The 23,447-nt window shown below is 32.8% G+C and overlaps 1 protein-coding gene and 1 long non-coding RNA gene across 4 annotated transcripts in view; both read left to right on the top strand.

Moving 5' to 3' along the window:
- LOC127154092 (major histocompatibility complex class I-related gene protein-like) overlaps nt 1-23,447 on the top strand; it is a 37,904-nt gene that overhangs the window by 5,731 nt on the left and 8,726 nt on the right. Inside the window, exons 1-2 of one of the 3 annotated variants that reach the window (XM_051095493.1) lie at nt 2,759-2,767; nt 14,127-14,396. In XM_051095493.1, coding sequence (XP_050951450.1) covers nt 14,141-14,396 — 256 coding nt within the window. In that variant the 5' untranslated portion in view covers nt 2,759-2,767; nt 14,127-14,140. Of the gene's footprint in view, nt 1-2,758; nt 2,768-7,753; nt 7,886-14,126; nt 14,397-23,447 lie in introns of those variants that run through there. The other 2 variants (XM_051095491.1, XM_051095494.1) reach the window with 2 other exon arrangements.
- Nucleotides 15,259-23,199, top strand: LOC127154094 (uncharacterized). The gene is made up of 4 exons (XR_007825438.1): nt 15,259-15,451; nt 16,194-16,258; nt 17,980-19,025; nt 20,992-23,199. It is a non-coding gene; the product is annotated as an uncharacterized LOC127154094 (long non-coding RNA).

The following is a 23,447-nucleotide window of genomic DNA, read 5'->3' as shown; positions in this document are numbered from 1 at the left end:
TCGTCCTTCATTGCTTTAAATAAGAAACCCTTGGCGTCATAATGCTGACGCAAAAGGCACTGGGAATTTTATCATCATGATTAAACTGGGTAATAATATTGGGTAATAATATTGCCATTATTGGGTAATATATGTTGGGGTGTGATTTTTCAATGTGAACAGTCACTAGTTTTCTTTACATTTTATTATTTACACATTTACGCCTGTTACACCTACCATTTGTCAATAAAACACAAGATATATCCGGCAGATACAGTCATAATTTATTCCAAAAGTATTAATATTCCAAGTCTTCTGAGGCAAAACTATTTATTTGTGAAAGGAATAGGCACGATCCGTCTCCGTCTGCCATAAAGCTCAATCTGTTTGTGTATAAATAATTTATTTTTTAAATTCAAACCATTAAATTAAGGCAAACAACTGAAATCACTGGATCATTTTCATGTCCAAAATTGATGTTTTAGTCTCTTCTTCAAGCATAAAGATATGTGACGGCTTCAGAAGACTCATGTTGCATTTATGACTTGTTTGCCAATTAGGTTTATACTACTTGTTTGTCAGTTTCTGCAAAAAATACCTGATACCTTTTGTTTGTTTTTGTTTTTTTTTTTTTCTTTTTTTTTTTTTTTGTTATTTTGTTGCTATTTAGGGTTAATTTATTTTTATTCAGTAGTTTGTATTTATTTTAGACATTTTATCTTTAAAATTTAACTTTAACTTACGTTGAAATTTTAATTAAGTTGAAATTTACCTTTAACTTAAACCTATTTCATTTAGTGCCAAGGAAACATTTGTCATTTTTATTTAGTTTATTAGTTTTTTCATTTGAAAATGTATTTTATTTTAGCTTTATTTAAAAGTACATTTTTAAGTTACTGATAATAACTCTGGGCCCAGCTAATAACGTGTCATTTTTAGAATTGATTATTATTTTTTTATTTCATTGGCTACTTGTTTCATTCCTATATTGCAGTTTCTGTATGTTATTTTATGTTTTTTTCTGATTATATTTTTTTATATTTTTGAATGACTTTCAGATGTATTCTTCAAAATACTTGTGTGTGCATTGGGAATTTCCCTACTCCTGCTTATTTGTCTTCTAGTCCGAAGGATGCTAAGTATGTTTACTTGCATTTTTTCTGATCTTTCTTTGAACTGCTCTTATTTCTAATTATGCCTTCATCAGGGTTGCCAGGTTTCACAACAAAACCCACCCAGTTGCTACTCAAAATTAGGCCAAAACTAGCCAATAGCACTTAGATTAAATTTTTTTTTTTTTTTTTTTTTTTTTTTTTTTGGTCAGTGTTCCCCTGGTAAATTCATATTTCAGGGGCTAAATATGACATTATTGTGGTAGCTTCAACCCACGGACTTCAAAAATAACCCACGGCAACAGTGTTAAAGTAGCCCAAGTCCACTGGAAAACTGCGGATTTGGCAACACTGGCCTTCATCATGATGAGAATATTAGCAGCGTTTACACAAGAATTCAGAAGTCTAGATTTACAGATATTTTACTGTGTATGAGTTATAGTTTACAAAATCTACATTTACAAAAACAGTCGAAGCCAAATGTTTGTCTTTAGGCAACATTTTAGAAAATTTGATTGTTTGGAGAAATTCCTTTTTTTCCCCTTATAATTCCAAAAATGTGGGATTTGGAATGTTCACATGTTTTTTCAGTGCTTATACAAATAGTGTAATACATAATATCCTCATTTAATATTTAAGATATTTCTTTTCAGAGCTGAAGATTGAGTCGGAAGTCTGTCCGAATGAAAATCTTCAAAGAGTTTCCTCCATTCATCTGTACAGGCCCCAGATTTCAGTCCAGTTGAGAACCTTCAGGACCTAAACACATTTCAGTGTTGAATAGTATCCACAAGGACGTCATAAACCTGTATCAGTGGCAGTTTTTGCTTGGTGTCAAGAAATGACAGGAAAGAGTAAGAAAACATTGTAAAAATAATGCAAACCAGCTAAAGAACAATCAGATACTGTCTGTATGAAACTCATGTTAATAGCAGATGCTTTAAATGTGTTACTATGTGTGATCTTGTCTTTCCATTTGTAAATATTTAAAAAGAAAATCTCCTGTAAACAGTGCTGGCAAGATTACTGGAAAATTGCAGGTCATTACTGATTACAAATTGCATCTTGAAAATTGTAATCAGTAATGCAATCAAGATTACTCATTTTAGGTAATGTATTCTGATTATTTTTGGAATACTTTTGACATCATTTGTTTATAGATTTGGAATTAATGGAAAGTTTGGGAGACCATACTTGGCCACACATCACATCACTTTGACTTTCAAAAGACAAAGAGAAAATCTTGCTCTTGACTGAATAACTTTTTCTAATTTTAACTGTGTTTATATAGTGAAAACTATCCATTGTTATTTTATTTTTGATTACTTCATTCAGTTTCTGCAGACTATTACTGTTAAATCTACATGTTAGCAGATTTTCTAAAGAGGCATATCAAAATAAAGTGTTAACAGAATTATCCATCTGGGAAAAAAAAAAATGGTTACTGAATGAAGCAACGTCAATGTGTGAATAACACTTTCTTCCTTAAACATCCGTATTGAAACTCTTAATCTAGAGCAGCACTTTCCCTCAAAAACCACTTCTTCCTGTCGATGTGCTGAAGACCACAGAGTGTTTGCAGGGCTCTTTGACAACTACATTTATTTGATTTCATCGATTTTTGTCCATAATGAAGTTCATAATTTTCTTCATCTATGTACCTTTTGTTTACTCAGGTGAGATTCATTTCATAACATCATTTAAAGGTTGAATTCTCTGGTCCATGTAAATCCATTGAGGCCACTGATCTATAATAGAGAACTGGACAGCTCATGACGTCATAGAAGTGAAGTCACTGCGCCGCCATATTGCTATTCCCTTGTATTCGCAAACATTCTATTGAATTAATAGGAAATAATACGACTTTAATGAGAAAACATCACCTAACAAGTCAGCGTTTTCATATCTGACGTCTCACTGTACATTCTCACAACGCAAACGTCCTAAGCCTGTAAACGGTTATTTGTTTAATGTCGGGAATTCCCTCTGCTTATTAAAAAGTTACATTCATATACATTACTGTAGCGAACATCATATGAAAATGATAAACATCGGACGTTCACCATATTTACAAATGACAAAATGCTTATTCTGAAAACTGAAAGATTTATGCTTTGTATACATATAATTTGCCTTGAACAGTTAATAATTGTTTATGCTGTTCTGTTATAGTGTTTTTATTTGTAACCTTACAGGCTAAATGCATGTTTCAACAATGATTTCCTTAACATCATTTTGAAGCAGGTAATGATTTAAAGGTTTAATTCAGCCTACATAACATTCATGTTAAGATAAATGTTAATAAATGTTAATAATGCAAAAATGTTAAATATAACATTTTAAATATAGCAATATCAAATGATTCAAATAACTAAAAAGACAAAAGCGACTCTCTTTACAAATGGGTAATTGAGTCAATGACTCAGATTCTTTAAAAACGCCCGTTCATTCATAAACGGAACAGCCGTGTTTGAATAGAGATATGCGGCTTAGTTGTGACTGTTTCCGACTATTTTCATTGACGAAATTGAGCAAAATGAGGTAGTGTTATATTCAGATAAATGTAATTTAAGGCACTTAGAATTTGCGCGATCTTTAAGAGTTTGAAATAGATGTGCTCACTTAGGAACCTTAAAATATGCACAACATAACTTGGAGGAATAAGTCTGACTAATTACATTTTGGTACACTTCCGGTGGCTTCACTGCCTTACCGCAGTTTAGAACGCAATGAGCGATCCAGTCATTATATATAGATCAGTGATTGAGGCTCTCGCCATGAATACAGCCTCAGAAGCTGTGAATAAGCACTGTGAATTCAGACATCTAGAAGTTGAAGTTTACTGTAAAGCAGATGTACTGAACTTAAAATGTGCATTTAATACAAAATATGTTTTATGAGACAATTTGGACTCTAAATTTGTTATAAAACCAAAGCTGTACGTCTAATCAAGTCATGCTCCATATTTGAAGTTGATATTACAAAAATTGAGGCCGCAAAAATGTTTAAAGTACAGTTTTAAATTATAAATTTTGAGTTCCAGTGATGCCTTATGATTGAGAGGATTTTATCTCACTAGATGTCAAGGAGCTCAGATACAGATAAATCATTTCTTGACATTAAGGAAAGTGGAATTAGAGAGAAGAGGTAGCTTGTCTTCATGAATTTCACTTTGTTCAACAAGTAGATCTTTTTTTATTGAAATGATTGATTCGTTAGTATTTGTATTATGTTTACACTGACCTTGTGCATAAATCTGAAGTATGAAATATTTTCTTCACATTAACGTTTTTATTTAGCTCCTGAAGTGTCTCTGTTACTAAAGAGTCCCTCCTCTCCAGTGGAGTGTCATGCCACAAGTTTTTACCTGTCAGCAGTGACTATTACCTGGTTAAGAAATGGACAATATCATGATGAGGATGTGGATCTTGGAGAGACACTACCAAATGAGGATGGGACCTTCCAGAAGACTGTTATCCCCAATGTCCATCCAAGGCTATTTCAAGGCTTCTTAAGTTGAATGATAGATTTGTTTGAGGAGCAGGCGGAAATTATTCATTGCGATTTCATGTTTTGAGACCTGTATTGCTGTTTCTGTATATTATTGTATGTCTTTTTAAGTATAATTTTGAGTCAGTCAAATCCGGACTGATATGATGGTGAGTAAATGAGTTTTTCATTTTGGGTGCACTGTTACTTTAATTAATACAACACCACGCTTGAATGAATGAAAAGATTCAAGACGTTTGGTGCTGAGCGTCATAGCGTTATAGTAATTTGTTAGTGTTGCTAGCGGACTTTTCAGATAGAAAAGGAAAAATATTAAATAATCACAGAGTCATAAATGTTAACAGAAGCACTTTAAATAGACTATGGGTAATACTTAACCAATCTGGTGCAGTTGTTGAACTGATGTAAGTGACGAAGAACAGAGCGATAATTTCAGACGCTGTCCTCACAAGCTGTTTGAATGCCAGTTGCCGTGGCAACTCCAACCGTCACCAGCACTATAAAAGTAAAATAACGTTTTACCGTTTTCCCACAGATCAAATAACATTTTTATATACTTTATTTCAAGTATTTTTATAAAAAAAAAAAACCTTTTCGCTGTAAAGTTCATATCTCACCTCAGAAAAAAAAGAAGTTTGTTATCAGATCCAGTTTAAGAAAAATGCAAGGAAAAAACGCGTTGTCCTAATTCTTGCTGGCAGGTGAGATGCTGTCACGAATCTGGTCGGTGTCCCGTTGTCCACTCACCACCAGAGGTCACTCTCGCTTCACCTACACACTCTGACTGTTACTTTGCATCTCGGACTGCATCTCCCATCCTCCACCGCTCTGATTGCGTCAGTCCACGTGACCAATCAGGCTTTCTATAAAAACCCCGGTCCTCCCCAGTGCACTTCATGGATTGTTGAATCGTTGAATTATTGTATTGTTGTATTCCTAGTTCCTGCTCCAAGTTCCTGGTTTTTGATCTCCCGCCTGGTTTTCTCGTTTACGTCTGTCTAGCCGCCTGCCTTGTGGCTTATCGCTCTGGTTTATCGGATTATTCTCTTCGTCTGCCTGTTACACACCTGTCTGCTCCTGTCTCGACCCTGCCTGCTCGACCCTGTATCTGTCTTGTTTGTTTAAATAAAGCTGGCACATGGATCCGCTCGCCTCTCGTCATTCACTCCCCCGTAAAAGATGCAGTCAGGCTATATCTCATTATTCTAACATTATTTTCCTAACTTGTTGCGAAATTAAAAACACGTTTCTTACGACTCGTCAGAGGTTATATTGTGCGCGCCGTTTTCAGTTCAATATGTGGAGGCGCGCACTGTAGATCACGTGCTGTATAACAGTTTATATATTTGTGATGAAAAGAAAAACCTTTTATCTTAAAGGAAATTTAATTTTGTCACTGACGTTTACACATTAAAGGGGTCATCGGATGCTAAGTTCACTTTTACATGTTGTTTGAACATTAATGTGTGTTGGCAGTGTATGTACAAATCTACCCTATAATGACAGAAATCCATGCAGTGTTTTTTAATTAATCAGTAAAACTAATATTCCCTTTTTCAAATCGAGCCATTCTCAAATGTCTGTCGTTGTGGCGTCACACCCACAGAGGCCGCTCCCACGATAGTTGATTGACATGAGCGTTTTACCTTAGATCGGCTGTCAGAGTCCATCCTCTTTGTTTCGATGACAGAGCAGGGATGTAAGTTAGACAAGAATATCTCCGATTGAGCGACTGTGTAGCTGGATGTAATAATGAGCATAGTGGTCGTCATTTACTCCCGACATCTGAGCCGCTGAAGATGCAGTAGATTATGTTTGTTTGTGAAGAGAATGCGCCTCCCGATCTACAAATATCTGTCTATGTTTGTGCGAATCATTCATGATCCAGATTCACTTACAGCAGAAGTGAGCATAAGGTTTTTTTTTTTTATGAATCTTTGAGATCGCCTTTCCTAATAATGTGCTAGTTAGCAAGTTTAGCGGCTAAATGCGGCTAATGTAAACAGTCGCGTCTTCACAGAGAGAAGAGAGGGGAGGGCGAGCAGAGCTCATTTGCATTTAAAGCAACCTCGATCAGAATGAGATGATTTTTGCAGAGCTGATTTTGACAAGGTAAAAAGAGTGTTGTTTTACACAACTGTTGAGAATTTTTAACCAAAGTATATTAGAGACTTTTCATTAAGACCCTAAAGAATCATATCAACTTGTGGAAAATGGGCATCCGATGACCCCTTTAAATAGCAAATTCTGGACAGAACACATGATTTTGCAGCTACATTGCCAAAAAGTCATGAAATTAGCAACGTATTATGAATAAAGTGCGTAGCTGGGCCTTCTTGGTTATCTTACAACCAAGAGTTAGTACTGAGGACGTTCCATTTTGAAAATTAAAGGGATAGCTCACTCAAAAATGAAAATTCTGTCATAAATTACTCACCCTCACATTGTTCCAAACCTGTAAGACTTTCATTCATCTTCTGAACACAAATTAAGATATTTTAATGAAATCTGAGAGCTTTCTGACCCTGCATAGACAGCACGTTCAAGGCCCAGAAAGGTAAGGACATTGTTAAAATAGTGACATCAGAGGTTCAACTGTAATGATATGAAGCTACAAGAATGCTATTGTGTGCAACGAAAACAAAAATAACTTTATTCAGTGATTTATTCTCTTGCAGGTCAGTCTCCACCGCCACTGACTAGAGTACCACGACGAGGAAGAGGCGCAGTATACGCAATTTCTATACTGAGGGGCAGCTAGTAAGCTAATGCACAACAAAATTGCTCCATAGCACCATCTAGAGTTGTACACTTACACTGTAAGTATTTTTATAACTATATAAATATGAATCAACACCTAATTATATTCATTGTAAAAACACTAATACACTGGATGAGGAAACATTTAGGTGAGTTCAAATGTGGGATCTACTACTAAAAGTCTGCTATGCTCTAATGACTGGTAGTTGACATGTAGTTGCTTAGTTAGAAGAATGTTGAAAGTGGACCATTGAAATAAAGTGTTAACAGAAGTAATCAAATGTCTGTGTGGGGGGGGGGAAAACCCCAAAGGTCACTGAAAAAAAGCAACTTCCGTATTGAAACGGTTTATCTAGAGCAGCATCTTTTTTCAGTAACCACATTTTGTTTCATTGTGCTGAAGACTACAGAGTGTTTGGAGTGCTCTTTTTGACGACCACACTTATTTGAGTGTCAAATGCATGGATTTTTCCCCATAATGAAGTTCATCTTTTTCTTCATCTATCTACCTTTTGTTTACTCAGGTGAGATTCATTTCGTAACATTATTTAAGGTATGAATTCTCTGTGAGATGACCATGTAAATTCAAATTTGGTCTTAATGTTTTTAGAAAAAATGGATCTTAAACATCTAATTTAGTTTTTATTTTTGAAAAACTAAACCTGGTTCTCACCATGAATATAGCCACAGAAGATGGCATGGCATTAAAAAAAGAGATTGATTTCTGTCAGGAAGGCCTTCAGCTACTTCCACGTGTTGAACTCAATGTTGCTTTAGTTTTATGAAAATTTTGATTTAGCCTTTATTTTTACTTTATTTAATGTTAATTTGTTTAATGTTTAGTAATTTCATTGTGCTTCCTTGTGAAACGTTTTCTTCTTTATTATTTTTTTATATTGCAATGTTGGTTTAATTTATTTTTATTTCAGTTTTAGTTATTTCCGGTAGCTAATTTTAGTGCTTCAGCTTATTTTAGTTTTGTTTAGTTTTCAACTAATATTTGTGTATTTGTTTATTTTATTATTAATTTTATTTTATTTCAGTCTTATTTGTTAACAGAAATTTTGCAGTTTTAGTTATTTATTTATTATCCCTGGTTGACCTGAGAGAAAATCATCAGGCGTTTTTAATCTGATATCTAATATTTTCTCAAACATGTCTTAAGATCTGGCACCCCTTCAGAGATTATATTTTAAATAATGCCCTATTATTGACTGAATTTCTCTCTATTAAAAATCTAAATGAATGTAATTATTGTTTATTTCGTTATTATTTGATGTGTTGGGATTTTTGAAATTTACATATCCATATAAGAGGTCATGCATTATGAACAAATTATACAAATGTTTATGGATTATTCCAATAATATTCTGTATTATCAATTATGACTAATCATATGCTAAATGTACTCTCTTAAGAATCATATTCTAGATGTATTAAACATAGTGTGCTCTTTAGTTGCCACGTGCACAGCGGATCTGTACGTCCTATATTCGGCCAAATCAATATCCTGAGGTTGATTATGTCTAGTCTTAAATCCAGCCTAATGTATGATTTCATGCACAGGTCTGTTATTTGTGATCTCAAGCAGCTGCACATTTCTCGAGTTTTAGATTATTTTGAGATATAGAAATGAACCATTTGCATTCTGCCTTCTGAGGAGTATAAACCACAGAGTTAATTATTCTTTTTTCAGACATCACAAGACCATACAGTCATTATTGACCTTTTAATACACCATAGACCTTCTACAGACGTAACCTTCTCAGATCTGTAAGATTTGTAAGACTTCTATGATTATACACTTTATAGATTTCAGATTTGGACTGACTAAGAATGACTTTCATTGAGTTTGCGTTATGTAATTTATTTGTGAAATGATTGACTTAAACATTCTTATTGAACATTCTTATTGAAATTTCTTATTTTATTTTCTCATTTTTATGTTATTAATAATTCTGTTACTCATTTGCATTTCTGAAACGTTTTGAATACATCGGCCTTCTTAGAGCAGATGTGAACTTACATGTTTGTAGTTTATGAATGCTTTAAAATACAGATGTAAAGTTGATCTTTTTAAAGACGACACTTTATAAACACTTAAAAATGAAGGAGTTCTAGAGGTTTAAGTTTACTCTGATGCAAATGTACTGAACTAAACATTTATTTTATACAAAATTTGTTTTAAAAAACAATTTGGACTTTGGACATTGCAATGAAATCATAATCATATGTCTAAACAAATCATGTTCCGAATTTGAAGTTGATATTACAAAAATCAAGCCTGCACAAAGGTTTTATAATACGGTTTTAACTGTAACGCACAGGATAAATTTTGAGTTTAAACCTTTCCAGTGATGCCTAGCTTATAACGAAACTGCAAAAGTATTGATTGAAGTTGAAAGAAAAAACTGAATGACTCAAACTGTAATTTCATGACACTGTGTGTGTTGTGTTTTTATGTCTGTGAGTTGCACACCTTCACCACATTACTTTTTAATCTCAATCATTCATCTTGTCTTGCTCTGCCTGAACTCTGCCTGAAGTGTATTCTGCTTCAAGACAGTTAGGGTATGTTGAAAAACTCCAATCGTATTTTCTCCCTCAACTTCAAAAATGATTTCAAAATCATTCTACATTGCTGCAGAAGTACCGACCCAGTTTTTGCAAAGTGTACATGCAAAGAAGACCAAACACCCTTAACAAAAAAGGTAAAACTGTGGCATTGAGGGAGAACATGGAATGGGAGTTTTTCGACATACCCTAACTGTCATGAACCGGAATAAAAAGAGTTCAGGCAGAGTGAGACAAGACAAGCATTTGACATTAAAAAGTATATAAATTATATTACTTTAATGAATATATTACATTATTATATTATATTATAATATTACTTTAATGAAAATAACTGATCATTTCACTAGATAAGACCCTTCTTCCTCAGCTAGGATCATTTACAACCGCATTTGGGATCGTTTGAAGCTGCATTTAAACTGAATTTTGGAAGTTCAAACTCAGGCACCATATCCGTCCATTATATGGAGAAAAATCCTGAAATGTTTTCCTCAAAAAACATAATTTTGTTATGACTGAAGATAGAAAGACATGAACATCTTGGATGGCAAGGGGGTGAGTACATTATCTGTAAATTGTTGTTGTGGAAGTGGACTTCTCCTTTAATGAGAAGTCCATAACATACTTTGGTTAAAATTTCTCAGTGGTAGTGTAAAAAACACCCATTTTACTTGGTCAAAATCTGCCCTTTTTAAAGTGAGCCGTTATGTTGCATTTGCCTTTAAATGCTTATGAGCTCCACTTACTCCCCACCCCCCCTCTTTTGTGGGCTGACGAGCCGCTCTGTTTACTTTAGCCACGAAAATTGCTAAGTAGCACATTATTATGAAAGGCGATTTGCAAAGATGCATAAAAACCCTTATACTCACTTCTGCTGTATAGGTGAAGGTGCATCACAAATGATTTGCGTGAACATAGATGCATTTATGTAGATCGGCGGATACTTTTCCTTCAGAAACGAAAGTAACGTTAACATTCAGCAGCTCAGATGTCAGGAGTAAATGACGACTGTTGTGTTTATTATTATATCCAACAGCACAACACCTCAGTCGCTCAATCGAAGATATTCAGAGTCGAAACAATGGCAGCTCGTTTAGGGCGGGTCTAAGGCAAAACGACTGTGTTAATCAACTCGTGGGAGCGGCTTTGGTCAATGTGACATCACACCGACAAGAAACTGAGAATGGCCTGATCTGAAAATCAGGATATTACAAATACCACTGGGATAAAAAAAAAAAAAAATACACACACTTCCAACACACACTTTTGTTCAAACAACATGTAAAAGCGAGTTTTGCATTCCAATGACCCCTAAAATAAAATTGTTTCAGAATTTGCTGTTTATACAATTCTCATTGAATCTTTTATCTTGCAGAAACTGCTTTAGTAGACTGTCTGTCAAAATCAAATAAAGAAAGCCTACAGATACAAAAAAATCTTTGAAGACTTTTTCCAGTCATCTGCAAAGTCCCTGTATATCAGTCCAATCAGGAATCTTCAGGATGTGGAGCAATACCCAGGGACGTCATATGTTAGTGTGTTTCTGTGATCTTGTCTTTCACCACTCACATCTGTAAATATTTAACAAAAAAAAAAAAAAAAAAAGGATCCTATAAATACACTGTTCATTCTATTCATGTTGTAAGTTGATTACATGTACTGTAGTTTGACTGCTAAGTTTTTAAGTTTAAAAGTTCCAAAAAAAAAAAAAACATTAAAGAACGATTGCAGATTTCTTTCTCTTTTTTTAAATAAAACTGTTGTATGTAAGAACATAAAGTTGAAAAAATGAATATAACTGCTAATGTTGTAGGTGCAACATCAGCCAAATTTGTAAATTGTAAATGTAAATGTGTGTTTTGTAAAGTTTATGTGTACAACCGAAGAAACAAGAATATCTTGCATTTTAACCTTAAAATTTCTAGTTTAACCTCAAAAAGATGCTCACAACAGAACTGACTGAATGTATGTGTACATTTTTAAGTCTTGCCAGTGTAAACATTCAAGTGCAAGAAGAATAAGAATTCATTTCAGTTCTCGTGTTTTTGAGTGCGAACACATGTACTACTAACAAATCTATAAATCTACTAACAAAAAAAGTCTACTAGTATTCTCTAATGACTGGTAGTTGCAAAGTTACTCATTAGCCTATGTCTAAAGTGGGCTATCAAAACAAAGTGTTATCATAAATAATCAAATGTCTGTCTGCAAGTAAAACGTTACTGAGTGAAGCAATGTCAACTTGTCAGTGAAAGTTTCCTCCCTGAACATCTGTGTTTTGGACTGTTTATCAGAGCGCAGTGGTGTACGTTCTGAAACTTTGAGTAACCACTTCTTCTTTCAGTTGTGCTGAAGTGTAGAGTTTTTGCAGCGCTCTGACGACTACACTTATTTGAGATTTGTCTATAATGAAGTTTTTCATTTTCTTCATCTACGTACTTTTTGTTACTCTGGTGAGATTTATTTCATAACATCATGAAAGGTTGAATTCTCTGTCCGGTAAACAAGTAAATCCCAGTTTAGGCTCTCACCATGAATATAGCCATAGAAGCTGGCATGGCGTTAAAAATAAAAGAAAGATTACTCTGTCAGCAACTTCAGCTGTATGTTAATTTCAGTGCTGCTTTAGTTTTATTATGTTGAATAAGGTTTTATTTTCATATTTTAGTTTTCATGTACATTTTCTTAAATATTTTGTTGTGTGCTTTTGATATTTTAGTAGTTATTTTGTTGTTAAATGTTGCAACTTAGAAATGACTAAAGTTCTAAACATTTTAATGCAGTTTTTTAAACATAGATCTGAGCTTATATAGTTGTAATTCATGAATGCTTTGCACTGTAAAAAAACAAAATAACACAATTTGAGTCAACTTAAAATAATTTGTTACCCTGCTGCCCTAAAACTTTAAGTTCAGTCAACTCAGATAAGTTTAGTCAACTTAAAATGTTATGTTGTAGTAAGTGACAACTTAGATATTTGAGTTGACTAAAAAAAAAAAATGTTTGTTAAACTTAAATGCTGGGATGTTACCCAGCTGCCTTAAAATTTTAGGTTGAATGAACTCAAATATCTAACTTAACATTTCAAGATGACTAAACTTTTTTGAGTTGACTGAGCTTAAAATTTTAAGACAGCCAGGTAACAAATTATTTTAAGTTGACTCAACAAATTGTTTTTTAGTGTACACACCTAAGATCGGCCTTTTTAAAGAAGACACCCTATAAGCACTTAATAATGAAAGTGTTAAAAAAAGTTTACTGTAAAGCAAATGTACTGAACGAAAATATGTTCTAAAACATAATTGTAATTGTAAAATAATAATAATTGGACTCTAAAAGCTGTATGTCTAACCAAGTCATATTTTTAATTTTTAATCAAATTTTTATTTATTTTTATTTTTTTTTTTTAAATGTTGCTTTTTTTTTTTTTTTTTTTCAAAATTAAATTAGAATTTTGGTTTATTGCCAAAGAAACGTTTCTAATTTTTGTTTAATATCCAATTTTTTTTTTTTTTTTTTAGCTTTATTTCAATTTTTTTTTTTTTAAATAGTTTTAGTTATTCATAATATCACTGGTTGAACTGACATAAAATCATGTGGTGTTTTTACTCAGATGTAAAATATTCTCAAATATAAATCAGTTTATTTTGTTTAGTTTTGTTTTGTTTTAGTTTATGACTAAAGTTCTAAACATTTTACCACAGTTTTTTAAACATAGATCTGAACTTATATGGTTGTAATTCATGAATGCTTTGGACTGCAGATTGGTCTAAGATTATTTTTTAATTTTTTTTTTTATTTTAAAGAAGACACCCTAGACACCCTATAAGTTAAAAAAAAAAAAAAAAAAAAAAAAAGTTTACTGTAAAGCAAATGTACTAAAAAAATATGTTCTAAAACATAATTATAAATGTAAAATAATAATAATTTGACTCTAAAATTGCTATTAAATTCAAATTGCTATTAAAGCCATATGTTTAACCAAGTCATATTTCAAATTTGAAGTTGATATCACAAAAATTGAGCCAACAAAATGGTTTTAAACTACCATTTCCATTGTAACACAATATCAAAACCAATTAAGTTTAACGTTTTCCAGTGCTGCCTAATTTATGATGCAACTGCAAAAGTATTGATTTGAAATTAAAGACTTAAACCGTGTTTAAGAGCTTTATGTCTTTCTTTGTTCAGAGTCACACACTTTCATGACCACATACACTGGAATAAATGGACAGACAATTGCAGGAATCCCAGAGTTTTCTGCTGTAACTACACTGGATGGACAACAGATTGATTATTATGACAGTGACATAAAGGAGCTGATTCCCCGACAGGACTGGATGAAGGAGTTCAGTGCAATTGGAGACACATGGAAAGAAGATACTGAGATCAGAGAACAAGTGCAGCAGATCTACAAAGACAATATTCATGTTCTAATGGAGCGATTCAATCAGACACGTGGTGAGTTAAATCAAAACTTTATACTACATTTTTAGATGTCAAAGAATTACTGTATACAATGAAAAAAAGAGCAGATCTTATGGTTCACACTTTTTCTTTTCAGGTGTTCATACGTATCAGAGGATGTATGGATGTGATTGGGATGATGAGACTAAAGATTCACAAGGGTTTGATCAGTACGGTTATGATGGAGAGGATTTTGTAACACTAGACCTGAAGGAGCTCAGATACATCTCACCTGTACAACAGGGAATAATAACAGTGCAGAAGTGGAATAATGACAGAGCCCAGCTTGAATTTCTGAAACAATACTACAGAAATGATTGTGTTCACTGGTTAAAATAGTTCTTGAGGTTGAGGAAAGTGGATTCAGATAGAAGAGGTAGCTTGTCTTTGAGAAATTTACTTTGTTCAACAAACTGACAGATGTTTTATAATTAATGAGTTGTTTGTGCTTCTCTTTTTTTCTCATTAATTGCTTCATTAAAACAAAATGTAGATGCATTTATTTAACTGATCTGATGTAGTAATATTTTCCTCACATTTATCTCAATGTTTGTTTTAGTTCCTGAAGTGTCTCTGTTACAGAAGGATTCCTCCTCCCTAGTGCTGTGTCATGCCACAGGTTTTTACCCATCAGCAGTGACTATTACCTGGTTAAAAAATGGACAGGAGCATGATGAGGATGTGGAGGTTGGAGAGACACTACCAAATGAGGATGGGACCTTCCAGATGACATCTACCCTCAATGTCCATCCAAACGACTGGAAGAACAACCAGTATGTTTGTGTGGTGGAGCACAAGGGAAAGACCATCCAGAAGATTCTGACTGAGGATCAGATCAAGAGTAACAAGAGTAAGTTCTTAATAGTGAGGTACAGTGTTTTTATGGTTGTTTTTTTTTATTATTATTCATAATTTTCATGACACATCATCACCCTCATAGTAACGTGCGCCTAAAATGTGCATTTTGTTCACAAATTTTTGTTTTTCTTCTTTTGAGATGAAAAATTAAAAAGTCTGTGCTGCAGTGGAATGGACATTTCCCCCTCCAGGTCTCTATTTTTAAGTTTTATTTACATTTTTAGTAATTTTGTTTGGTTTAGGTTAGGATTAGGTTTAATTTATTATTAGTCTAGTTTTAGCTTCATTTATTTAGTAAATTTAGAGCTTCAGTAGTTAGTGTGAGTGTCATGACAACATTTATCATTTTCGTTTAGTCTTTTTTTAATATAATATTTATATTAGTAGTGTCAAAATTACCACAGCGATTATTTTTTTAATTTTATTTTTTTTCAATTTAACGCGTTTATTTAACGCAATTAACGGTTGACGGTGACGGTTATTATAATGGGTTTATGTGAAGATTGTTTTAAGTTCACTTAAATTACAAATGAATGTAAAATTGAAAGCTCTCAATTATAATGTTGAATGGCTATAGTAAATGGTTCAATATTAGGAAACATATTTATAGACACATCAGTTGGTATCATGATACTTGCCTTCAGTCATTAAAAGATGTTATTAAACAAATATCAAAAATACACATCCTTTATGTTGTTTCTACATTAATTTAAAGATTGAATGTGAAATTATTGCAATATAAAAATATATTTAAAATTTGTAATATTAGGTGGGATTAATTGTGATTAATCGCGATTTCAGAAGAAAAGTGGGATTAATTAGTTCATTTCTTTAATCGATTGACACCACTAATTTATATTGTTTTGATTTCAGCTTTATTTCAATTGACAGAATGTTTCTTTACTTAACGATAATAACCTTTTTATATTTAAGGACCTACAAAAGCATACTTCTGTGTGTGATGGGACTATTCATATTTGTACTGTAGTCCATATGAAGTAAGTATTCTGTATGTTTACATGTCTTTTTCCAATCTTTCTCTGAAATGCTTTTATTTCACATTCAATTGGCTTCAACTGTAGGATGTTGGGAATGAATGTGGGAAAACAAAGCAGGGAACACAAAATATTTTTGACCGAATGCAAAAGTGCAAAGCAAAACTTTTGCGAGTGAAAGCAAAAGTCACAAAACTTTTGTGAAAGAACCCAAAAGCACTGAAATGTATTTTTTCCTCTCTTTTAGTATTTCTTCTATCACCATGTCCCTTCAGGGGCTCTGTAGGAAACTTTTCCAAACGTGTTCCCCTGAGAAATTTTGCGTTCCCCCACAAAAGTTTCTCAAGCAAATCCAACATTTATTAGGAACACAAACATTTTGGGGGGAAGCAAAGTTTCTCAGAGCAATGCAAATTTTGGCGAATGTAAAATGTTTCGGTGAATGCATTTTTTTGTGTGTGTCTATAGAAATTCCAGTAGGGTGGAGTTAAATCAAGCCAATGCTTCACTAATGTTAAAAATCACTATTACGGCTGGAAGTTATTCAGAATTATTAAAATATGTTAAAATGCAAAGCCTCATTTTCACTAACCATTACTGTAGTTACAGTTGTGGGCGATTTTCAAGAAGAAATTAGACATATTGTTAATAAATGATCTCTACATGATATTTAAAGTTTTTATTCCTCAACCAAACTCAGTTGTTGGTATCTGCATTCACGATCAGACTGCTCTCAATAAAAAGAGTATCATGGAACCACATCAGTTAGAATAAATTGGCCAAATCTGATGGAAATTTCATTTGGATTCATGAGGTTTTTCAAAAGATGTGTTAAAGAAATATATATATAAAATTATTAAAAGTGTAATAGACAAGCGTTGCAATGGAGTAGTTGTCCACATGCTGGCTTTACTTAAAAGTGTGGTTAAAAAGGCAGGATCGACTAGCAAACAGTAACATCCAAGGCAAAACAAGAGAGTAATTCACAAAACAGGCAATGGTCGGGCAGGCAGCAAAAGGCAAGCCAAAACTAGGCAAGGAAAAGTCTGCAATACTAAACAATACTTTGCAATGTGAGTGTGTGTGGGTGCAGCTTAAATAGTCCTTCTGACTGGAAAAGGGGTGTGTCTGTAAATTGGTTCCTAGGCAGAGGGTTATGGGAAAGTCCAGTGGAAAGTAGCAAGAGTCTGGGGTGGAGTGCCCTCTGGTGGAGCTTATGGGCACTCCAGCTGGAAATTGTGGCAAAAAGAAAGACGCATTTTAGAAAGACAGTTAGGGTATGTCTAAAAACTCTGATTGTATTTTCTCCCTCAACTTCAAAAATGCAAAGTGAACATGCAAAGAAGATCAAACACCCTTAACAAAAAGGTAAAACAGCGATATAGGATGACTTTAGAGTTGAAACAATGGTGGTTGGACTGTTCACAGCTCACGCAGCTCAATTAGGGCGGGTCTAAGGCAAGACGACCGTGTTAATCAACTATAGTGGGAGAGGCCTTGGTCAGTGTGACGTCAGACAAACAAGAAACTGAGAATGACCTGATTTGAAAATCATTATGTTATAAAGATTCATTAATTATTACTTATAAAGATTTAAAAAAAATACCAAATGATTTTTGTCATTATAGGGTGGCCAACACTGCCAACACACATTTATGTTCAAACAACATGTAAAAGTGAGTTTTGCTGTTTATACAATTTTCATTGAATCTTTTACCTTGCAGAAACTGCTTGAGTGGACTGTCTGTCAAAATAAAAAAAAGCAAGCCTACAGATACAAAAAAATCTCTGAAGACTTTCGTCTGCAAACACCCTGTATATCAGGGTCCAATCACGAATCTTCAGGATGTGGGACAATTCCCAGGGACGTCATGTGTTAGTGTGTTTCTGTGATCTTGTCTTTCACCACTCACATCTGTAAATATTTTAAAAGAGTCCTATAAATACAATGTTGATTACGTGTACTGTAGTTTGAGTGCTAACTTTTATAAGTTTAAAAGTTCCAAAAAAATAAACATTAAAGAACGCTTGCAGATTTTTAATTTTTTTCAATAAAACTGTTGTATGTAACAACATAAAGCTGAGAAAATGAATTAATATAACTGCTAATGTTGTAGGTGCAACATCAGCAAACATTTGTAAATTGTAAATGTAAATGTGTGTTTTGTCTGTGTAAAATGTGTAAAATCAAAGAAACAAGAATATCTTGCATTTTAACCTTACATTTCTAGTTTAACCTCAAAAAGATGCTCACAACAAGTGACAAAATGTGTGCGTACATTTTTAAGTCTTGCTAGTGTAAACATTCAAGTGCAAGAAGAATAAGAACTCAATTCAGTTCTCGTTTTTTTGAGTGCGAACACATGTACTACTAACAAATCTATAAATCTATAAACAAAGTCTACTAGTATTCTCTAATGACTGCTAGTTGCAAAGTTACTCATTAGCCTATGTCTAAAGTGGGCTATCAAAATAAAGTGTTATCATAAATAATCAAATGTCTGTCTGCAAGTAAAACGTTACTGAGTGAAGCAACGTCAACTTGTCAGTGAAAGTTTTCTCCCTGAACATCTGTGTTTTGGACCGTTTATCAGAGCGCAGTGGTGTACGTTCTGAAACTTTGAGTAACCACTTCTTCTTTCAGTTGTGCTGAAGTGTAGAGTTTTTGCAGCGCTCTGACGACTACACTTATTTGAGAGTCAAATGCAAGGATTTTCGTCCATAATTAAGTTTTTCATTTTCTTCATCTACGTACCTTTTGTTTACTCAGGTGAGACTCATTTCATAACATCAACTAAAGGTTGAATTCTCTGTCTGGTAAACAAGTAAATCCCAATTTAGGCTCTCACCATGAATATAGCCATAGAAGCTGGCATGGTGTTGGCATGCAACTTCAGCTGCTTCCGTATGTTAAACTCAGTTAAACTCACTTATTTTCATATGTTTAGTTTTCATGTACACTTTTATTTCATTTTTAGTAATTTCATTGTGTGCTTTTGTTATTTTATTAGATTTTTGTTTTTTTAAATGTTGCTATTTTAGTTTCTGTTTCCAGTTTAGAAATTAGAATTTCAGTTTATTGCCAAGGCAACATTTCTATTTTTGTTTAATATCCAATTTATATTTTATTGTTGTATTATTTTAATTTATTTTAGCTTAATTTTAATGTTTATATATATATATATATATATATATATAGTTTATAAAATCAATGGCTGAACTTACAGAAAATCATGTGGTGTTTTTAATTGGATGTAAAATTTTCTCAAACATAAATAAATGTTTTTAAATATATATATAATTCATAAATGCTTTGCACTGTAAAAAACAAAATAACAATTTGTTGAGTCAGCTTAAAATAATTTGTTACCCTGCTGCCCTAAAATTTTAAGTTCAGTCAACTCAAATAAGTTTAGTCAACTTGAAATGTACTAAGTGATTTGACTAAACAAAAAATTTGGTTTGTTAAACTTAAAAGCTAGGCTTGTTACCCAGCTGCCTTAATTTTAAGTTGAATGAACTCAAATATCTAAGTTGTCAATTTAATATTTCAAGTTGACTAAAATTTTAAGGCAGCCGGGTAACTAATTATTTTAAGTTGACTCAACAAATTGTTTTTTACAGAGTACAGACCTAAGATTGGTCTTTTTAAAGAAGCCACCCTATAAGCACTTAATAATGAAAGTGCTACAATTTTTTACTGTATTTTTTTTTAAAAAATGTTGCTATTTTTGTTTTTATTTCCAGTTTTTTTTTTTTTTAATTAAATTAGAATTTATTAGTTGCCAAGGCAACATTTCTAATTTTTGTATAATATCCTATTTATTTATTTATTTATTTATTTATTTTTATTTTAGCTTTATTTATTTATTTATTTTTTAAATAGTTTTAGTTATTTATAATATCACTGGTTGAACTGACATAAAGTCATGTGGTTTTTAATCGGATGTAAAATATTCTCAAATATAAATCACTTAATTTAGGGTTGTTTTTTTTTGTTTTTGTTTTTTTGTAATATCTAGTATATGACTAAAGTTCTAAACATTTTACCACAGTTTTTTAAACATATATTTGAACTTATATGATTGTAATTCATGAATGCTTTGGACTACAAACTTAAGATCAGTCTTTTTAAAAAAGACACCCTATAAGCACTTAATAAAGAAAGTGTTAAAAAAAAGTTTACTGTAAAGCAAATGTACTGAACTAAAAATATGTTCTAAAACATAATTGTAATTGTAAAATAATAATAACTGAACTCTAAAATTGCTATAAAATCAAAGCCGTATGTCTAACCAAGTCATATTTCAAATTTGAATATGTGTTATTTCCATTTTTTTTTTTTTTTTTTTTTTTTAGAATTTCAGTTTATTGCCAAGGCAACATTTCTAATTTTTGTTTAATATCCAATTTCTATTTACTTTTAAATAATTTAATTTAATTTTAACTTTATTTTAAATATTTATATATATATATATATATATATATATATATATATATATTTTAATTGGATGTGAAATATTCTCAAATTCATATTTCAAATTTGAAGTTGATATCACAAAAATTGAGCCAACAAAATGGTTTTAAACTACCATTTCCATTGTAATGCAATATCAAAACCAATGAAGTTTAACGTTTTCTAGTGCTGCCTAATTTATGATGCAGCTGCAAAATTATTGATTTAAAATTAAACGACTTAAGCCGTGTTTAAGAGCTTTATGTCTTTCTTTGTTCAGAGTCACACACTTTCATGACTACATACACTGGAATAAATGGACTGACGATTGCAGGAATCCCAGAGTTTTCTGCTGTAACGACACTGGATGGACAGCAGATTGATTATTATGACAGTGAGATAAAGGAGCTGATTCCCCGACAGGACTGGATGAAGGAGTTCAGTGCAACTGGAGACACATGGAAAGAAGATACTGAGATCAGAGAACAAGTACAGCGTTATTAAGTTGTCTTGAGAAAGCCACTACTGCACTAAGCATTACTGAAATGCTATTTAAACTTCGTCGTCTTCTTCTGAGACTAAAATTATCAACTCTAACTCCTCCTAGAGCTTTAACTCTACAAACTCCAAACTCAGCCCAGATCTTCAGGCTGATCTGAAGTGTGTTGCTGTATCTTTTTTTGATCAAACTGATCAGACTCATGGTTTTCATATAGATTTTTCATATCTATCTATAATAGCAGCCAGAATCATGTTAGTAACTTGCTAATCATCCTAGAAACATGTTAACATGCTGTTAATCATGCTAGAAACATGCTAGCAACATGCTAATCATACTAGAAACATACTAGCATGTTGTTAATCTTCTAGTATCTTGCTAATAATGTTAGAATCATGCTAACAACATGTTAATAATCTATCTATCTGTCTGTCTGTCTAACAAACTGCATTTAAACTTTTAAAATCTTTTAAAACTACTTTAATTTAAAACTTTTCAAACTTTTCAAACTTTTTCAAACTTTCTGGTCCGGTTTTCTCAAGCCAACTTAAAGTTTGTCTTGACAAACTTTTTTATCTAGTTTTATCTTGGAATTGGAATTGAAAATGTCACAATTTCAGCTTTGCGCCACCTAGTGGTGATTTTGTGTACGAGTTTCACATGTGACTGGGTTGTATTTACTGCCACACCGCTAACAGGTGTTTTAGTTGACTACCTGTTGTACATCCTTCATGTTTCTTCAGACAATTGGAAGATGAACCAGTATTTTTGTGTGGCGGAGCACAAGGGAAAGACCATTCAGTAGATTCGTGATCAAGAGTAACAACAGTAAGTTGCTAATAGTTCAGAATAATGGTTTATGCTCACATTTTGGTTGTACTACCCATTTAATGTACTAAACAGTGATTTTTGTTTGCTTGTTTATAAACAGTGTAATTCCAAACATTTCCTTTTAATCATTAAATTACTTTGCAGAAACTGAGCAGAAATCAAAATGAAAAGCCAACCTATAGTGACAAACAACTTTGAAGAGTTTCCTCCAATCATCTGCACTTTTCCCTGATTTCAGTATAACTGGGAATCCTCAGGATATGAGAGAACAGATGATTTCCAGCATGCATGTGTGACCAAAATATGTTTTGCTATTCTTTGTTTTCTTTTTTTTTTTCCTTGTAATTATACAATTTTAGTACAATGCTTCTTTTTTCAATTTGTAAGTTTACTGATTAAGTGTAGTTTTGTGGGCTTTTATGACTTGAAATGTAAAAAAATGAAACATTGAAAATTCAGTGCAGTTGTTGCAATTTTCTTTTTTTCATCAAAATGGTTGTAAGACACAATTTAAAGTTGAAAAAAACTAAAGCAAGTTTTAAGGATAATTTAATAATGATATGTGCAACATCAGTTAAATTTGTAGGTAAATAATGTGTTTTGTAAGTTAAAAGTGGAACTAAACTCTGCAGGAAGGTAGATCTCCAGGAACAGGGTTGAGCACCCCTGCTTTATAGTGGTTAAACATTAGATTAGATTAGATTAGATTAGATTCAACTTTATTGTCATTACACATGTACAAGTACAAGGCAACAAAATGCAGTTTAGGTCTAACCAGGAGTGCAATAAGCAGTAAGTGCAGGATAAAGGTATAAGTTATAAGTGCACTTAAAAGGGATATGTGCAGGGAGAAACTATGGGTAATATTTACAGATGGATATACTGTGAGCATAATATACAGATTGCTAGTAACTATAATCAGAGATTTACAATAGATGAACAATATATACAAGTTGCTATTAACTGTAATCAGGAATTTGCAGATAGATATGAACATAATGAACAGGTTGCTATTTTCTATAAACAGGAATTTACAAATAGACATGTACAGATATATATGTAATCAGAAATTTACAAATGTATTGTGCAATGGATATTTGCTTTTCAAATAGGTATGTACAGTGTAGTGCAATAAATATTAAATAGTGCAATGGTAATGGAGAGAGTATAGGGGTGTGTGAGGGGGGGGCAAAGGTGTCAGTGGGGGGCAGAGTTCAATAAGGAGACCGCTCTGGGAAAGAAGCTGTTTCTCAGTCTGCTGGTTCTTGACCTGGGACACCTGAAGCGCCTACCAGAAGGCAGGAGTGAGAACAGTTTGTGGGCGGGATAAGAGTAATCCTTAAGAATACTGCGTGCTCGACGCATACAGTGTTTCTTCTGGATGTCCTCAATGGCTGGAAGTGGAG

This window comes from Labeo rohita, chromosome 22 (genome assembly GCF_022985175.1).
Source record: "Labeo rohita strain BAU-BD-2019 chromosome 22, IGBB_LRoh.1.0, whole genome shotgun sequence".
NCBI lineage: Eukaryota > Metazoa > Chordata > Actinopteri > Cypriniformes > Cyprinidae > Labeo > Labeo rohita.
This window is presented reverse-complemented; position numbering and strand designations above follow the sequence as displayed.